This window comes from Rhodotorula toruloides (assembly GCF_000320785.1).
Source record: "Rhodotorula toruloides NP11 unplaced genomic scaffold Scaffold16, whole genome shotgun sequence".
NCBI lineage: Eukaryota > Fungi > Basidiomycota > Microbotryomycetes > Sporidiobolales > Sporidiobolaceae > Rhodotorula > Rhodotorula toruloides.
The window spans coordinates 620-13,562 of record NW_015622976.1 but is presented as its reverse complement, the minus strand read 5'-3'; the positions used below and the strand labels follow the sequence as shown (position 1 = coordinate 13,562).

The following is a 12,943-nucleotide window of genomic DNA, read 5'->3' as shown; positions in this document are numbered from 1 at the left end:
ACCCACTCGTCTCCCGCTTTGCCCAGCTCCTGCCTGCCCATGCTCTCACGCACACTGCTCTCCCAAGCACGCCGACCACTGCTCTCCCCCTTCGCCCCCCAGCTTCGCTCCATGTCCTCCCCCACTCCACCTATCGGCAACCCTCTCGACCTCAGGACGTACCAAGCAGGGAGGGACAGCGCCCTCAAGTGGGCCAAGGAGAACGGGTACAGCGACGAGTGTATGGTAGAGGTGCAGGTCGCGTGGGGAGAGCAGGGTGAGTCGGCGAACTTGCAGACGAAGGAGGACGGAGTGCGGCACACCGCTGACCTCGTTGCCGACGCCGGGCGCTGACTGCAGACGCCAACGCACATGTCAAGTCAGCCCCGTCTCTCCCACCTCCAACGAAGACGCCAAACCGCTGACACCTGCGCTCTCACAGCAACGCCGTCTACTTCCGCTGGCTCGAGACTGGCCGGCTCAACTTCATGCGCGTGTTGGGCTCGCACCTCGATCCACAAGCAGCGAAGGACTTGAGCGGGTCAGGGAAGGGCAAGGGCGTGATCCTCGCTCGAATCACGTTCGACTACCGGGTTCGTCTGCCCTCCTTTGCTTCCCTTCCTGTCTCTAGTATAAGCAACGGATCTCTTACGGCTGATTGTGCTGGACAGAAACCGACATTCCACCCGGACAACCTCTTGATCCTGCACAAGCCCGTCCAAGTCTCGGCAAAGAAGATGATCCTCCAAGCCTCCGTCTACTCCTACGCGTGCGCCCCTTCCCCTCATCATCTCTGTTCCTTCCCGCTGACGAGCAGTGCGCAACAGCCAGCAAACCGTCGTCGGGACTTCGGACTCGGTCATGGTTGGATACGACTATGATGCGGGCAAGAGTTGTGCGTGGAGTCCCCAGTTGGTGGACTTGTTGGTTGAGCGTGGGGCGGAGAAGGTGGAGAGTGGTGGGAAGGCAAAGCTTTAGACGGCGGAGAGACGAAATAGACCGAGAAGTGTGTGCCTCAGTGTCGAGGAGACGGAAGAGTGCCTTAGCGAGGAGCGCCTCCTCGTCCTCCAAAGTTTTTGCTCCAAGGTGCTGAAGGCGATGCATTGCGCGCCATTCACTCGCTGCTTCAAGCAAAGAAGTTCCGTCGAGGCTCTACCACCCGCTTCTCCCACCCTGGTCGTGCTTGTACTCGTCCCCATCGGCTGCGAGCGAAGAAGCGATGAGTTAGACGGATTCGCTCTCGAGCAAGGCTGCTTCTATCGCCTGCAAGAGCGAGGAAGCGTCAAACCCAGCGGAAGCGATCCTTTCCGACTCACCTCGGCGGCCACACGATATACTCGACCTTACTCTCCACCAACCCCAACGGCACAGGCCCAAACGTATTCGAGTCCCGCGTATGGAACCGCTCGTCCCCCTCAATCCAGCAGTGGCCCGCGGGAACGCGCACGGTCGATTCGGGGTAGGGTGGGAGAGTGCGGACGAGGGTATTGGGGAGGGCTATGAGGCGCTTGATGAGGAGGGTCTTTGGGTCGGAGGGGGATCTGCGCGATGCGCTAGGGTTAGCGGAAGGATAGAGAGAAGATGGAGGAACGGTGAGAGCGCACTTGACTGCCACTACGTCTCCAGGCTTGAACCGGTCTTTCTCACCCACTGCTGTTGCTACTCGTGCGTATCGATTCAGGACGACCCAGTCCTTGACGAGCATCGACGAGTCGGGGTTCAGGGTGGGCTGGGGAGACGGAGTGAGATAGCGAGGTTAGCCAGTCTCTCAGTCACCTCTGGAGCAACGGACGCGCACCTGCATCGACCTGTGGTCCGGGAAAGCGCGTTGTTCAGCACTGGGACACCATCCGACCCGCACATCGAGGCGCCGCGAAACGAAACCCTCGACTCACCGCCCCGACACGCTCGCTATCGTCGCGACATTCTGCTCGAAGAAGACTGCGAGTCCAGCCCAGCCGAGGATCTTGATCGCTCGTCGGAACGGGTGGATCGAGGGGGACGCCAGGATGCTGATGAGAATTGGAGAAGTAGGAGGAGAGGACGGAGAGGGCTGGCGCGCGGCGAGTATGGTCGAGAGCTCAGCCTCGGAGTATAGCACCAATGGAAAGCCGGAAAGAATGACGAGCGAGGACAGGGAGGAGGCCAACTTGCTCTCCGACTCCTTGACATCCTCCACAACCGCTCACACCCAGCAACTCCGCTCAAGATGGCTGGTGGGCAGCTCCCTGTGCTTGAGTAAGCTCGCAAACCCTGCTGACCCAGTCTGACCGTCCGCAGACGTCGAGATGAAGCCCCAGGACGCCCCGAAGCGATTCGAGGTTAAGAAGGTGAGTCTCCGCTGCACGCGCTCGGCTAGACCGCCAAACCGATGCTGACCATTCACTTGCACGCTCGCAGTGGAACGCCGTCGCGCTGTGGGCCTGGGTGCGTCCCTCTCCTCGTCCCGCTCGCCTCGCTGCTGGGCACCGCCACGAACTCGCTGAGCTCATCTCTCGCTTTGCGCGCTTGAACCTACGCAGGACATCGTCGTCGACAACTGTGCGATCTGCAGGAACCACGTGCGTTGCCGGACTCGCTGACTTGAGAGGATGCGACTCGCTTGGATGAGCGGTGAGTGGGGAAGGGTTGCTGACTACAGTTTGCTGCCGTGCTTATCGTAGATCATGGACCTCTGTACGTTCAGCTGAGAGGAGCGCGAGGCGGCAGGGGGGCGCGGGACTGACTTGCTCGACTCCTCGCAGGCATCGAGTGCCAGGCGAACCAGGGCAGTGCGGCGAACGACGAGTGTGCGTAGCGCTCCATCCATTCCACTCGAGTTCGTTCGTGCTGACATTTGGATGCTCCTGTAGGCACGGTCGCTTGGGGAGTCTGCAACGTGCGTATCCTCGCCTGCCGCCAACGCCAACTCGCGCTGCTTGCGACGAGGTCGTCAGGCTAACTATTCGCGTGTACGCTATAGCACGCCTTCCACTTCCACTGCATCAACCGCTGGCTGAAGACGCGCCAAGTCTGCCCACTCGACAACCGGTGAGTGCCTCACTTCCTCCTTTCCTTTGCATCTCCGCTGACCGGTTCACTGGGTGCGCAGAGAATGGGAGTTGCAGAAATACGGCAAGTAGATGTTGCCCTCGCCTGTCCCGCCTTTCGCATCGCATCACGCTCGATCCAGTCTCGCGACGATACCCCTTTCCTCCATCCCGCTTTCGCTTTCGCTCGCAACCACCCTACGTCATCCTGCCCTCCGCCTTGTCTCCATAGCTCCCTCTCAGTCGAACTCTCCCTCTGCCGAACCCATCGCATACGTCCTTCCGCCTTCTGCTTGTTCAGTCCGTCGTACATTGTCCCCTCCGCTTCCATCAATTCAACCTAGCAGGCTTTCCCGTCCTCTCTTCGCAGCTTGAGAGCTAGAAACGAGAGGATCACTCATTACAAGTGTCTGTTCGCCCACTCCACTGCATGCTACAGCACCTCACTCAGCCCCACCGCGCACCTCCATCGTCCAAATCACCGCCACGTCCGTCTCGACCGTCACGTCCTCCTGCACGAGATGATTCGAAGTCGACACGGCGGTCGAAAGTGACGTGGGGTACATATCTGCCCGTCCAACCCGTTAGCACAGGCGAAGGAGAGAGAGTAAAGAAGGAGGAGGGAGGGAACGTACGGTCCTTCGGTCCGAGGTTCCATTCGAGTCCGGTGGTGGTTACGTGTGCGGAGGAAGTGCCGAGGGGAAGGATCCCGCATGTTTTGCCAAAGAGCGAGAGGTCGAGTTTGAGGTGGTGTTTACCCTGTGACACAATCCGAACCATACATCAGCTCCAGCTCGCTCACGCAATCTCAGAGCGAAGAGAAGGGAAGGCGACGCACCTTCTTGAGTACAACCGCCGCGCTCTCCCTCCCTACCGTCCAAACCCTCTCCCGTCCCTCTTTCTCCGCCAACAACGTGAGCGCATGCAACGTATGAACCGTCTGGTCCAATCGCCCGCTCAATCCGCCTATAATGACGAGCTGATAGGGCGCTTGAGAGGGCGAGGACGATTCGAGTTGGGAGAGACGGGTGACGGTCTTGCCGAGGTCGGTCGAGTATTCGTCCGGGTCCTGTTCGACGCGGACGCCCTGTGAACCGTGTTCGTCAGTACTATCCCTCGGCGTACACAAGCACAGACAGCCTCGAGGAAGCCTGTCGAAGCGGTCCACGCACCTTGCCCTCGTAATACCTCCTCGCGTCCTCCCTCAACGAGTCCAAATCCCCCAACACCAAATCCGGCAACCACCTGCCCTCGTCCCCATCCAACTCGTCGTCCCACCCGTCTGCTGCGCGTCCCTTGCCTTTGACGAACCGGTCAAAGAGGCGGTTCGCGCCGCCGTCGGCGCAGAAGCGGAGTGAGGCTGCGAACGAGGGGCGAAGTTAGTGGAAGCTGGAGAGGGGGGAAGGAGGGGTGGCGTACCTGCGTCCCAGAGGCGCCGGAAGAGCGGTTGAGGCGGGAGAGGCGAGTTGAGGATGATGAGCGCGTTCCGAGGAGGGGGAGGAGAGTTGGGTGCGCGAGCGGTGTTGTGTGGGCTCGAGAGCAGAGAGTGAGTGTCCCAGAGAGTAACGTCGGTCATGGCCAGCGGCGAGTGGGTACTGTAGAGAGGGGCTGAGCGTGCGGTCGAAGCGAGTGAGTGAATCCGCGGAGTTTGCGCGGAGTTGTCGAGTCGATGGATGTTTGCATGCGATCCGTCCGAGTGCCCGCTGCCCGTGTGCGTTGTTACTCGATCTGTAGTGTTTGAATAGTTCGGCCTGCGTAGTAATCCCCTGCCAGGTGGTGCGATGGTGAGCGCGGCAATCAGGATGAGCACAAGCGATCGAGCCCGCCTGGCAAGTCCTCGGCCGCACACACAACTTCTTCTCTCTCTCTCTCACTCGCTGGGAGAGCAGTGAACACGGGCGCAGCATGGCAACCATCGCACTCGACTTGCAGCGACCATCCCCGACTCGCTTGCGCAGGCACTCGGACGGCATCGCGTCCTTCCCTTCCCTCTCCCTCTCCCACCTCTCGCAATCGACCCTCTCCTCCGCCAGCACGGCGTCAGACGAGTCTGCGCCACCCTCGGTCATCTTCTCGTCCAACGCTCCGTCGCCCTCGTCCTCGCTCGCGTCCTCCCCGCTGCTCGATGTAAAGCGGACGGGCTTTGCTTCTTCCTCCGCCGCAGTCCCGCCCTTGTCCCTCTCGCCTCCGATAGCCGCAAACGCAACGCCATTCCCTTTGCAGTCCCACACTGCACCAGTCCCGTCCCAACCGACGCCCACCGAGCTCGCCGTCTACGCATCGAACGTGATCCGCAACGAGGCCTACGCGCTCCTCGCCCTCGCCGCACGCCTCGCGCCCGCCGCCCACCCGCTCATAGACGACGAAGGATCGTACCTCGCCCACTACTCGCCCGCGAGCGACGCAGCGTCGACCTCGGGCAGTGACGAGGACGTTGGCGATGGACGATCGTCCGGATCCGACCTCGGCGCAGAGACGAGGACGAACCAGGCGTTCAGGCAGGTCGTCGACCTGATTCGCAGCATGCCGCCGCACGGAAAAGTCCTCGTCAGCGGGATCGGAAAGTCGGGCATCGTCGCGCGCAAGATGGTCGCGACGTTCTGCTCGCTCGGTGCGTCCCTCATCGCGCGCTCGTTTCCGCTCGGTGCTGACTCGCCATGCACCCACAGGCATCCAGTCGGCGTTCCTGCACCCGGTCGAGGCGCTCCACGGAGACCTCGGCATCGTCTGCTCGTGCGACCCGCTCTCACCCTGCGACACCCTCCTCCTCATCTCGCACTCGGGCGCGACAGCCGAACTCATGCGTCTCGTACCTATCATCCGACCGCGCGTCCGCTCGCTCGTCGCAGTCACGCGCGACCCGGACTCGGTCCTCGCGAAATCCTGCCACGGCTGGCTCGACGCGGGAACGGGCGTCTACCCGTCTAGCTTGCCCAAAGGCACGACGGACGAAGCGGATTCGACGCTCCCGGCGCCCACGAGCAGCGTCGTCTCGGCGCTGGCGATCGGCGATGCGTTGGCTTTGACGCTGAGCAGGCTCAGGATCGGGTGGGACAAGGGAGGCAAGGAGCGGAGGCAGGAGTTCTTCCATTGTCACCCCGGCGGACAGCTGGGCATCCAGGTATGTTGAGCTTCACCAGCTGGCGCGGACTTGGGCTGACAGTCGTCGTGCTCGCACAGCTCGGCCGCGAAGGTCGCGGAGTCGATGTTCCCGCTTCTCCTCCCTCCGCACCCGTCATCCCCGTCGCCGCAACACCCGCACCCGCAGCCGCATCTACCACGCACACTCTCGTCCACTCGCTCGCAGCCTAGACCGTTCTTCGCACCAGATACCCCTTCCCTCGCCAACGATTCCCCTTTCGCTCGCTCTTGTACCCGCCTCGCTCTTACTATTCCAAAATTCCCCTCTTACGCGTTGTTGCCGTGCCTCCTTCCCGCCTGCCTGCCTGTCGAACTATAGATCCCCTCTCGCATCACATCTCGTAAAGTTTTCGTCCCTCGAGACGCTCTTCCTCTCTTTTCATCGTCGCGCAAGAGAGAGGTGTGTCCGCTTCTCGCTTGCTCTCCTCGACGCTGTGCTCACGCTCGTGTACGCCCCAGCAGACGCACGACTCGCTTTGGCCTGCGCCTCCTCTCCCCCCGCTTGTCGCTTGAGCCTCTTCGTCTTCTTCTCGTCACATCGCTCGACTCGCTCGCCTGCTCAATCTGCTCTCAACGCTCGTGGCGTGCAGTCGTGATGCCCTCCTCAGTTCGTAAGGCGGACAAGACCCGGTACGTTCCCTTCCTCCTGCCCGCCCCGTCCGGCCGCTCCTCACTCACCCATCCTAGCGATCCGCAACACAGCTACGACAAATCCGAGCGCCTCAACACGCGCCGCGAGACGCGCGAAGTAGACGAACTGCGGATGCAGGTTGAGGTGCTTGAACGGCAGTTGGCTGACGCGGGAGGGGCGGGAGTGGGAGTAGGAGGAGCGGTGGGCAAGAGCGAGAGTAGGGAGGTCAAGGAGGTTAGGAAGGAGTTGGGCGAGTTGGGGAAGAAGGTGAGCCGATTCGATTTCTGGGGCTTGCGCAGGCTGTCGAGGAGGACGTCCGAGAGTTGGCGTCTCCTTGGTGGCTGTAGCTGATTCGCTGAGTCCACTGACACGCTCGTATACGTTCGCAACAGCTCGCCCGCGTCGAGGAAGAACGTGACGAAGCCCTCTCTGCCAAAAAGTCGCTCGCCGCCCAGCTCTCGTCGCTCGAATCCTCACGCGCCTCTGACACCCTCACGCGGGACCTCAAGCTCGCTCAACAAGAGATCTCGAAGCTGAAAGCCAAGTTGAAGGTGACGGAGGAGGAGGGCAAGACGTATCTCACGAGGTTGGAGCAGCTCGAGGGAGGGGCGGAGACGGTGGCTGTTGCGCAGGTCAACAGGCAGAAGAAGGAGATCAACGAGAAGTTGGCGAAGATGGAGGAGAAGATTACGAAGCTGGAAGAGGTGGGCTCTTTCGTCTCGTCTTCTGCTCGGCGGACGGTAACTGACAGTCTTGGAACATCACGCAGGACAAAGTGTCTCTCGCCGCGCAGTTCAAAGCCGCCAAGGCGAAGCACGTACGTCCTCCCTCCCGCTGCTTCCGAGACGAAATCAAGCGAGACTGATAGCCGATTCTTCAAACAGGACCACCTCGAAGCTCTCTCGGCCGCCTACGAGCGCGACAATCAACGTCTGACGCAGCAACTCAAGGACTCGCAGGCGCTGTCGGAGAAGGCGGAGAAGGCGTTGGCGGACGCGAGGACCATGGCCAAGGCCCACAGCGGGGGTTGCTCGGCGGAGGAGAAGACGCGGTGAACCTGGTCGGTCGGCTCGCTTGGATCGTAAGCTGACTTGTTGTGCTTTTCCCAGGCTCACTGAGCGCATCGCCGCGCTCGAGGGCATCTGCGCGACGCTGGAGCAGTCGACGAACGGCTCGATCTCGGGCGCTCCCGATCCCGCCCTCGTGTACGCGGCTTCGCCTTCTAGATGAGTTTGCGCGCTCATCTTCTTCGCACCGGGACAGGTCTACGGTCCGCCGCTATCACGAACTGCTCAGCAACTTGCGCCTTTCTGAGGACGACGTCTCGAACCTCCTCGCAAATGGAAGCGACTGGCCTCCCGTCCGCGCAAGCCTGACGGACTCGTCCCTCATTGACCTTCTGTGGCTGCTCAACGACCAGCAAGACGAAGCGGAAGAAGAGCGCCAGTTCCTCGGCGAAAAAGTCGCCCGCCTCGAAGCTGAGGTCGCGAAGCAGAAGAAGCGTGCGGAAGCGGCGATTGCGGCATCGTATCGTGGCAAGAAGAGCGAGGTGGTTGACCTTGATGGGATGGAGGAGCTGAGGAAGAAGAGGGAGGAGCTTGAGCGAGAGTTGGAGGCTGCGTTGGCGGACAAGGAGCGCGAGAAGGCGAGGGCGCAGGAGATGATTGCGCAGCTCGAGGCTCGCGCGTCGGCTTTCGAGGTCAATGGTGCGTTGTCTGCTCCTGTTCGCTGGCGGCACGATGAACCTGACGAGGTCGACCTTCGCAGCCTCGCGCGTCTCGCGTGCAGAATCGCCATCTCGCATGTCGTCCTCTTTCGCGTACGGTACGGTGGCGTCAGGAAACAGTCAAGGCGTCGTCGACAGGCTCACCAAGACCATCAACGAGCTGAACGACCAGGTTGCCGAGTTGCGCGACGAGAACAGTGCGTCCTGCTTCCATCCTGCTCTCCCTTGTCCCGTCTGACACGCCTTTCCGCTCCCAGCAACTCTTCTCCTCAAGCTTGTCGGTGTGGATGAGTAGGCCATGATTGCACTTCGCCTCATCCCGCAAAGTTTCCCTCTGTCTCCCGCTCCGCCGCTTGTCCCCGCTCTCCCCTCTTCCTGTTGTGCTTCGCGTGAAATGTAGCTTTGCTCTGTCGATTTGTACGTTAGACAACCGGCAAGTACGAACTGCACGACTCGACCTCGTCGTCGTCCTCGGACCCTCTCACCTCCTCTTCGCGTCCACCGCCTCCCTCGTCTCGCTCGCTGCAACGCGGGTCTCGCCCTGCGCTTTCGGACGACCACGTCGGCATGACCTCGGCGCAGCGCACGTCGGGGCACCCCCGTCAGGACAAGCCTCTGTACGTCTCGCTCTCTCCCTCAACTCGTCTCTCGGGCGAGCGCGTACTCACCAGCGCGCGCTCGGTCAACCCGTAGGGCGACCGCGACTGCTCGACTGAAGCAACGACGCGAGAAGCGCGAGGAGGACGCGGCGCAGGTCGAGCTTGAGGCGGTCAGGAGGGAGCTCGAGGAGGTGAGGAAGAGGTTACACCAGTTGCTCGTCGACAAGGGCGGCGGAAGTGGGGCCATCAAGGTGCTACAGAAGGAAGTGGGCGAATTGAGGGCCAAGGTGCGCTTTCGACGTCGATGGCGGGTGAGGAGGACCTTGTGGGCGAACTGACTTTCTCTCGATCCTGCCCAGGTCGACGAGCTTGTGGCGACTCTTCTCACCGCCAACGCAGAACGCGACGAGTTTGCCGACCTGCTCGAAGTGGCTCAGGCGAAGGAGGCGGAGCACGAACGGAGGAAGGAGGCGCTTGATCGTCTCGAGCACGAGCTGGAGCAGGCCCGGCAAGAGACGGCCGCGACGAAGCAGATTGTGGCGCTGAAGGAGGAGGCGATTCGCGCGCTCAAGAGCCAGGTCGAGGCAAAGCAGCGGGCGAAGCAGGAACTCGGCGTCGCACATTGTCTTCGGCGGCGTTCGCATCGACCGCGTCAGGCAGTCGCGAGCAGGAGACGACTACTTCCGAGGAGGCGCATCGATTCACTCGCTCAACAACCTTGGTGCGTCCTCATTAGTTCTAGCCACTCCCGTAGACGACGACTGACCAATCTCTTCTCGCAGACCTCTCGACACTCGCTGCCGGTCCGCGCCTCGCCCTCGTTGGCCGACAAATCTGGTCCGTCTTCGACCCGGAGCACTTCACCCGCAATGCCGTCGATGAGCACTACTACGACCCGCGACTCGGCCGCACCAAGTCTCGGGTCGTCGAGCCACTCGTCCCGCAGGTCGGCAAGAGTGTGCGCATGCCCGCCGTCTTCGAGCAGCTCGTCGAGTCGCAGCCTCTCCCGCCCACCGAGCTCCTCAAGCGCCCGGACTGGCTCAAGGAGGTCAGGCGCCAGCCGCTCGTCTACTCGCGCTCGCCGGTCGAGGTCGTCGATGGTCCGGTTCGAACGAGGCGTGGTCTGCCCATCTCGTGGCCGCGGCTTGACAAGCGGGAAGGCCAAATGGGCGTCAGGTCGCTCTTGAAGAGGACGGACCCGCTCAAGCTGCATCAGGCGGGTGTCGCTCTCGGCGGCAACGCCATCGCCGGCGGACTCGTCGTCGCTCCCGCTCCGGCGAACTACCCTCAACCGTTCGCCGAAGCAACGTTCAAGTACCATTGGCATCGCACGCGCCAGCTCCAGCGACAGTCGAATCAGGCGATGAGCAGGATCAACAATCGCTTCTCGGACGAACTCGCCTCGCCAACACCGGCTGGTCCGACTGCAGGCGCACCCGGCAGCTTCTATTCCCTCCAGCACAAAGGGACAGTCGCAGCTCTCGCCCACCTCACCTCGTCGAGCCCGATCGTCTCGGAGCAGCGCGCAAAGGCCAAGATCACGAAGACCGCCGAGACGGCGAGCGCAGCGGCGCAGTTCGTCTCGCTCCTCCTCGGCAAGCCCGCACCCGCCATACCCTCGGCCGGCGACGGCGACGGCAGGGCTGCCATCGTCTACGTCGACGACACGCCGGGCAAGGGCGGCTTCGTTCGCGGGCCAAAGTCGCAGGCGCCGTTCGTCAGGGCTGCCGACGTCGAGCTCACTCGTCGACGGGTCGAACACCTCATGCCGGTCGTGCCGTCCAAGTACACGGGCGAGCGGTGCCCGAATCCCAAGTGTGTCGACAGCGGCTTGCGTTCGATGTGCGTCCTCGTTCCTCTCTCGGTCTCGCTCTCGTCGCGCAAGACATTCGCTGACATGTAGGGCGGTTTGCAGCATCAGTCCTCCTACGTACGAGGATGGGACGAAGGAGACGCGGCTCGGCGAGTGCGAAGTCTGCGGGCTGATTGCCGCGAGGGAGGCAGTTTTGGGTGCGAACCTGATTACGGTGGGCCGGTCGCAGGCCACTCTCGGTGCTGCGCCCTGGAGGGCAGACTGAAGGATGGACTGGGATTGGATGTTTACGCTGTAGCGCGTCCTCCTTGCACGAGCGAGGAGACGCAGGCGCTGGAACGCAGAGAGGGCATTGCTCCGAAGTGCGCGAGAAGCGGCTCGTCAAGGTGCGTTGTAGCTACTCCTGCCCCGACACCGTCTCAGCTGATCATCGTCCATACTGCGCAGGAGCGCGACGAATTGGCTCGACAGCTGCAGGTGGTCCGGTCGAAGCTGGTGAGACCATCCTGCTTGCTCCAAGTCGACTGGGGACTGACTTCACTTCCGCAACAGGAACAGGCGGCCTGCGATGGCAAGCAGCAGGAGCAAGAGCAGATCAAGCAGAGCGTGACTCCCCCGAAGCAGCCGCATTCGGTCAGCCCTTCGCTGGGAGACTCTACTCTAGCTTCAACGGTGACAGTCACTTCGTGCGTGTTCACCGCCACTCGCGTGCAGTGCTCAGGCTGACTCGCCCTCCCGCTGCGCCGACAGCGACTTTTTCGACGGCCCGAAGGCTCTGCTCGCCGCTACGGATGGAAGGCTCGGCGCGGACGGAGTTCGCCAGCTCAAGAGCGACTTCGTTATCGCGGAGTAAGTCCGACAGCTATTTAGTGACGATGAGCGGGAGCAATGTCGCTCATCCGCGTCCTTGCGCGCCCAGACGCTACCTCACTCGCTACTACCATCTTCTCGACGCTCTCGCTCTCAGCGACCGCGACGTCACGAACCTCCTCCTCGCGCCAGAGACCGTGCGCCACTGCATCGCCGAACTTCCCGCCAAATCGCTCATCGACTTCGTCCACAAGTCGGCCAAGAGCCGCTTGCCCGTCTCTCCGGACGCCGAGGACCGGGCGCGCAAATACTGCAGGCTACTGAAGAAGGCAGAGCGGGACCTCGAGACGGCCAAGCAGCGTCTGGCGAACAGGTCTCCGAACCCGGTGCAGGGCCTGGATCGGCTGGAGAGCCGCGAGGAGGTCGAGAGGCTACGGGCGGCGGTCTCGCAGAAGAATGAGGAGATCTCGGAGCTCGCAAGGGACTTCGAGGACCATTCGAAGCAGGGTGAGGCGCAGGTCGACGATCTGCAGGAGCGTCTCGAACAGGCGACGGCGGAGCTCGAGCTCGTCCGCACGGGTGCTACCAGAAGCAACAAGACCACCGAGAATGGCGACAAAGCTGGTGCATTGCGTTCGTCGCGCTCTCCCTCGTTCGCGCTGACCCCCCTTTCCAGCCTTCCCCATCTCTTCCAGCTTCCCCTTCGACGAGGCCGCCGCCACCCTCGACCACGTTGGTACGCTATTGCCTCGCCTGGCGCAGATTATCGAAGAGCTTGAGGAGGAAAACGAGGACTTGCGCGAGGACGCCGGTGCGTTCGCTGTTGGTTGCTTTCTCGCAACGGGCGTCCTGACATTTCTCCGCGCTTTCTACAGCTTTTCTCATGGCACGACAGACTTTGCAGGCGTAGACTGGCCCGGGTGATGCGTGTAAAGAGCAGTCGAGGCGACGAAAAGACCGCTTTTCCCGCTTTGACCTTCCTAATTTGCTTTTCTACGAGCGTCTCGTCGATTTACTACCCCTGTTTACGCTTCGTTCCCCTCGTTAGCGTCGGTCAAACGGAAGAAGCGAGGGAGAACGAGTTCTCTGCTGGTCCACTCGGATGGAAGAGATGTCCGGCGGCCAGTGCGTCCGCAGCCCGTCCCTGGTCTTCTGTCAGACATCGCTTGGACCGTCCTGCAGCTCGCTTTGGCGCGCTAAGAGGGAGAGGAGGCG

The 12,943-nt window shown here is 62.0% G+C and overlaps 7 protein-coding genes across 7 annotated transcripts; 5 read left to right on the top strand and 2 right to left on the bottom strand.

Annotated features, from left to right (window-relative positions):
- Positions 1 to 39: 39 nt before the first annotated feature.
- Positions 40 to 957, top strand: RHTO_01941 (thioesterase superfamily protein; the record flags this gene model as incomplete). The annotated part of the gene is made up of 5 exons (XM_016415620.1): positions 40 to 256; positions 340 to 358; positions 422 to 572; positions 651 to 748; positions 807 to 957. 5 exons carry the CDS (start codon positions 40 to 42, stop codon positions 955 to 957), a joined length of 636 nt encoding a protein of 211 aa, XP_016272190.1.
- Positions 958 to 1,105: 148 nt separating this feature from the next.
- On the bottom strand, positions 1,106 to 1,783 carry RHTO_01940 (mitochondrial inner membrane protease subunit 2; the record flags this gene model as incomplete). The annotated part of the gene is made up of 4 exons (XM_016415619.1): positions 1,106 to 1,181; positions 1,296 to 1,520; positions 1,584 to 1,708; positions 1,778 to 1,783. 4 exons carry the CDS (start codon positions 1,781 to 1,783, stop codon positions 1,106 to 1,108), a joined length of 432 nt encoding a protein of 143 aa, XP_016272189.1.
- Positions 1,784 to 2,188: 405 nt separating this feature from the next.
- RHTO_01939 (RING-box protein 1) lies at positions 2,189 to 3,101 on the top strand (the record flags this gene model as incomplete). The annotated part of the gene is made up of 9 exons (XM_016415618.1): positions 2,189 to 2,195; positions 2,260 to 2,309; positions 2,380 to 2,406; positions 2,502 to 2,540; positions 2,643 to 2,655; positions 2,724 to 2,768; positions 2,832 to 2,857; positions 2,942 to 3,009; positions 3,071 to 3,101. 9 exons carry the CDS (start codon positions 2,189 to 2,191, stop codon positions 3,099 to 3,101), a joined length of 306 nt encoding a protein of 101 aa, XP_016272188.1.
- A 350-nt stretch (positions 3,102 to 3,451) lies between these two features.
- Positions 3,452 to 4,584, bottom strand: RHTO_01938 (thiamine pyrophosphokinase; the record flags this gene model as incomplete). Its single annotated transcript, XM_016415617.1, has 5 exons — positions 3,452 to 3,576; positions 3,644 to 3,767; positions 3,847 to 4,095; positions 4,181 to 4,368; positions 4,428 to 4,584. The coding sequence occupies 5 exons, from the start codon at positions 4,582 to 4,584 to the stop codon at positions 3,452 to 3,454; spliced, it is 843 nt and encodes a 280-aa protein (XP_016272187.1).
- A 329-nt stretch (positions 4,585 to 4,913) lies between these two features.
- Positions 4,914 to 6,320, top strand: RHTO_01937 (arabinose-5-phosphate isomerase; the record flags this gene model as incomplete). Its single annotated transcript, XM_016415616.1, has 3 exons — positions 4,914 to 5,619; positions 5,678 to 6,129; positions 6,189 to 6,320. 3 exons carry the CDS (start codon positions 4,914 to 4,916, stop codon positions 6,318 to 6,320), a joined length of 1,290 nt encoding a protein of 429 aa, XP_016272186.1.
- Positions 6,321 to 6,744: 424 nt separating this feature from the next.
- Positions 6,745 to 8,801, top strand: RHTO_01936 (uncharacterized protein; the record flags this gene model as incomplete). The annotated part of the gene is made up of 9 exons (XM_016415615.1): positions 6,745 to 6,779; positions 6,852 to 7,047; positions 7,173 to 7,484; positions 7,550 to 7,597; positions 7,665 to 7,831; positions 7,890 to 7,985; positions 8,044 to 8,486; positions 8,548 to 8,703; positions 8,764 to 8,801. The coding sequence occupies 9 exons, from the start codon at positions 6,745 to 6,747 to the stop codon at positions 8,799 to 8,801; spliced, it is 1,491 nt and encodes a 496-aa protein (XP_016272185.1).
- Positions 8,802 to 9,073: 272 nt separating this feature from the next.
- RHTO_01935 (uncharacterized protein) lies at positions 9,074 to 12,638 on the top strand (the record flags this gene model as incomplete). The annotated part of the gene is made up of 12 exons (XM_016415614.1): positions 9,074 to 9,123; positions 9,200 to 9,392; positions 9,465 to 9,719; positions 9,766 to 9,826; positions 9,888 to 10,947; positions 11,021 to 11,132; positions 11,263 to 11,304; positions 11,471 to 11,604; positions 11,669 to 11,767; positions 11,838 to 12,352; positions 12,405 to 12,539; positions 12,604 to 12,638. The coding sequence occupies 12 exons, from the start codon at positions 9,074 to 9,076 to the stop codon at positions 12,636 to 12,638; spliced, it is 2,691 nt and encodes an 896-aa protein (XP_016272184.1).
- Positions 12,639 to 12,943: the final 305 nt, after the last annotated feature.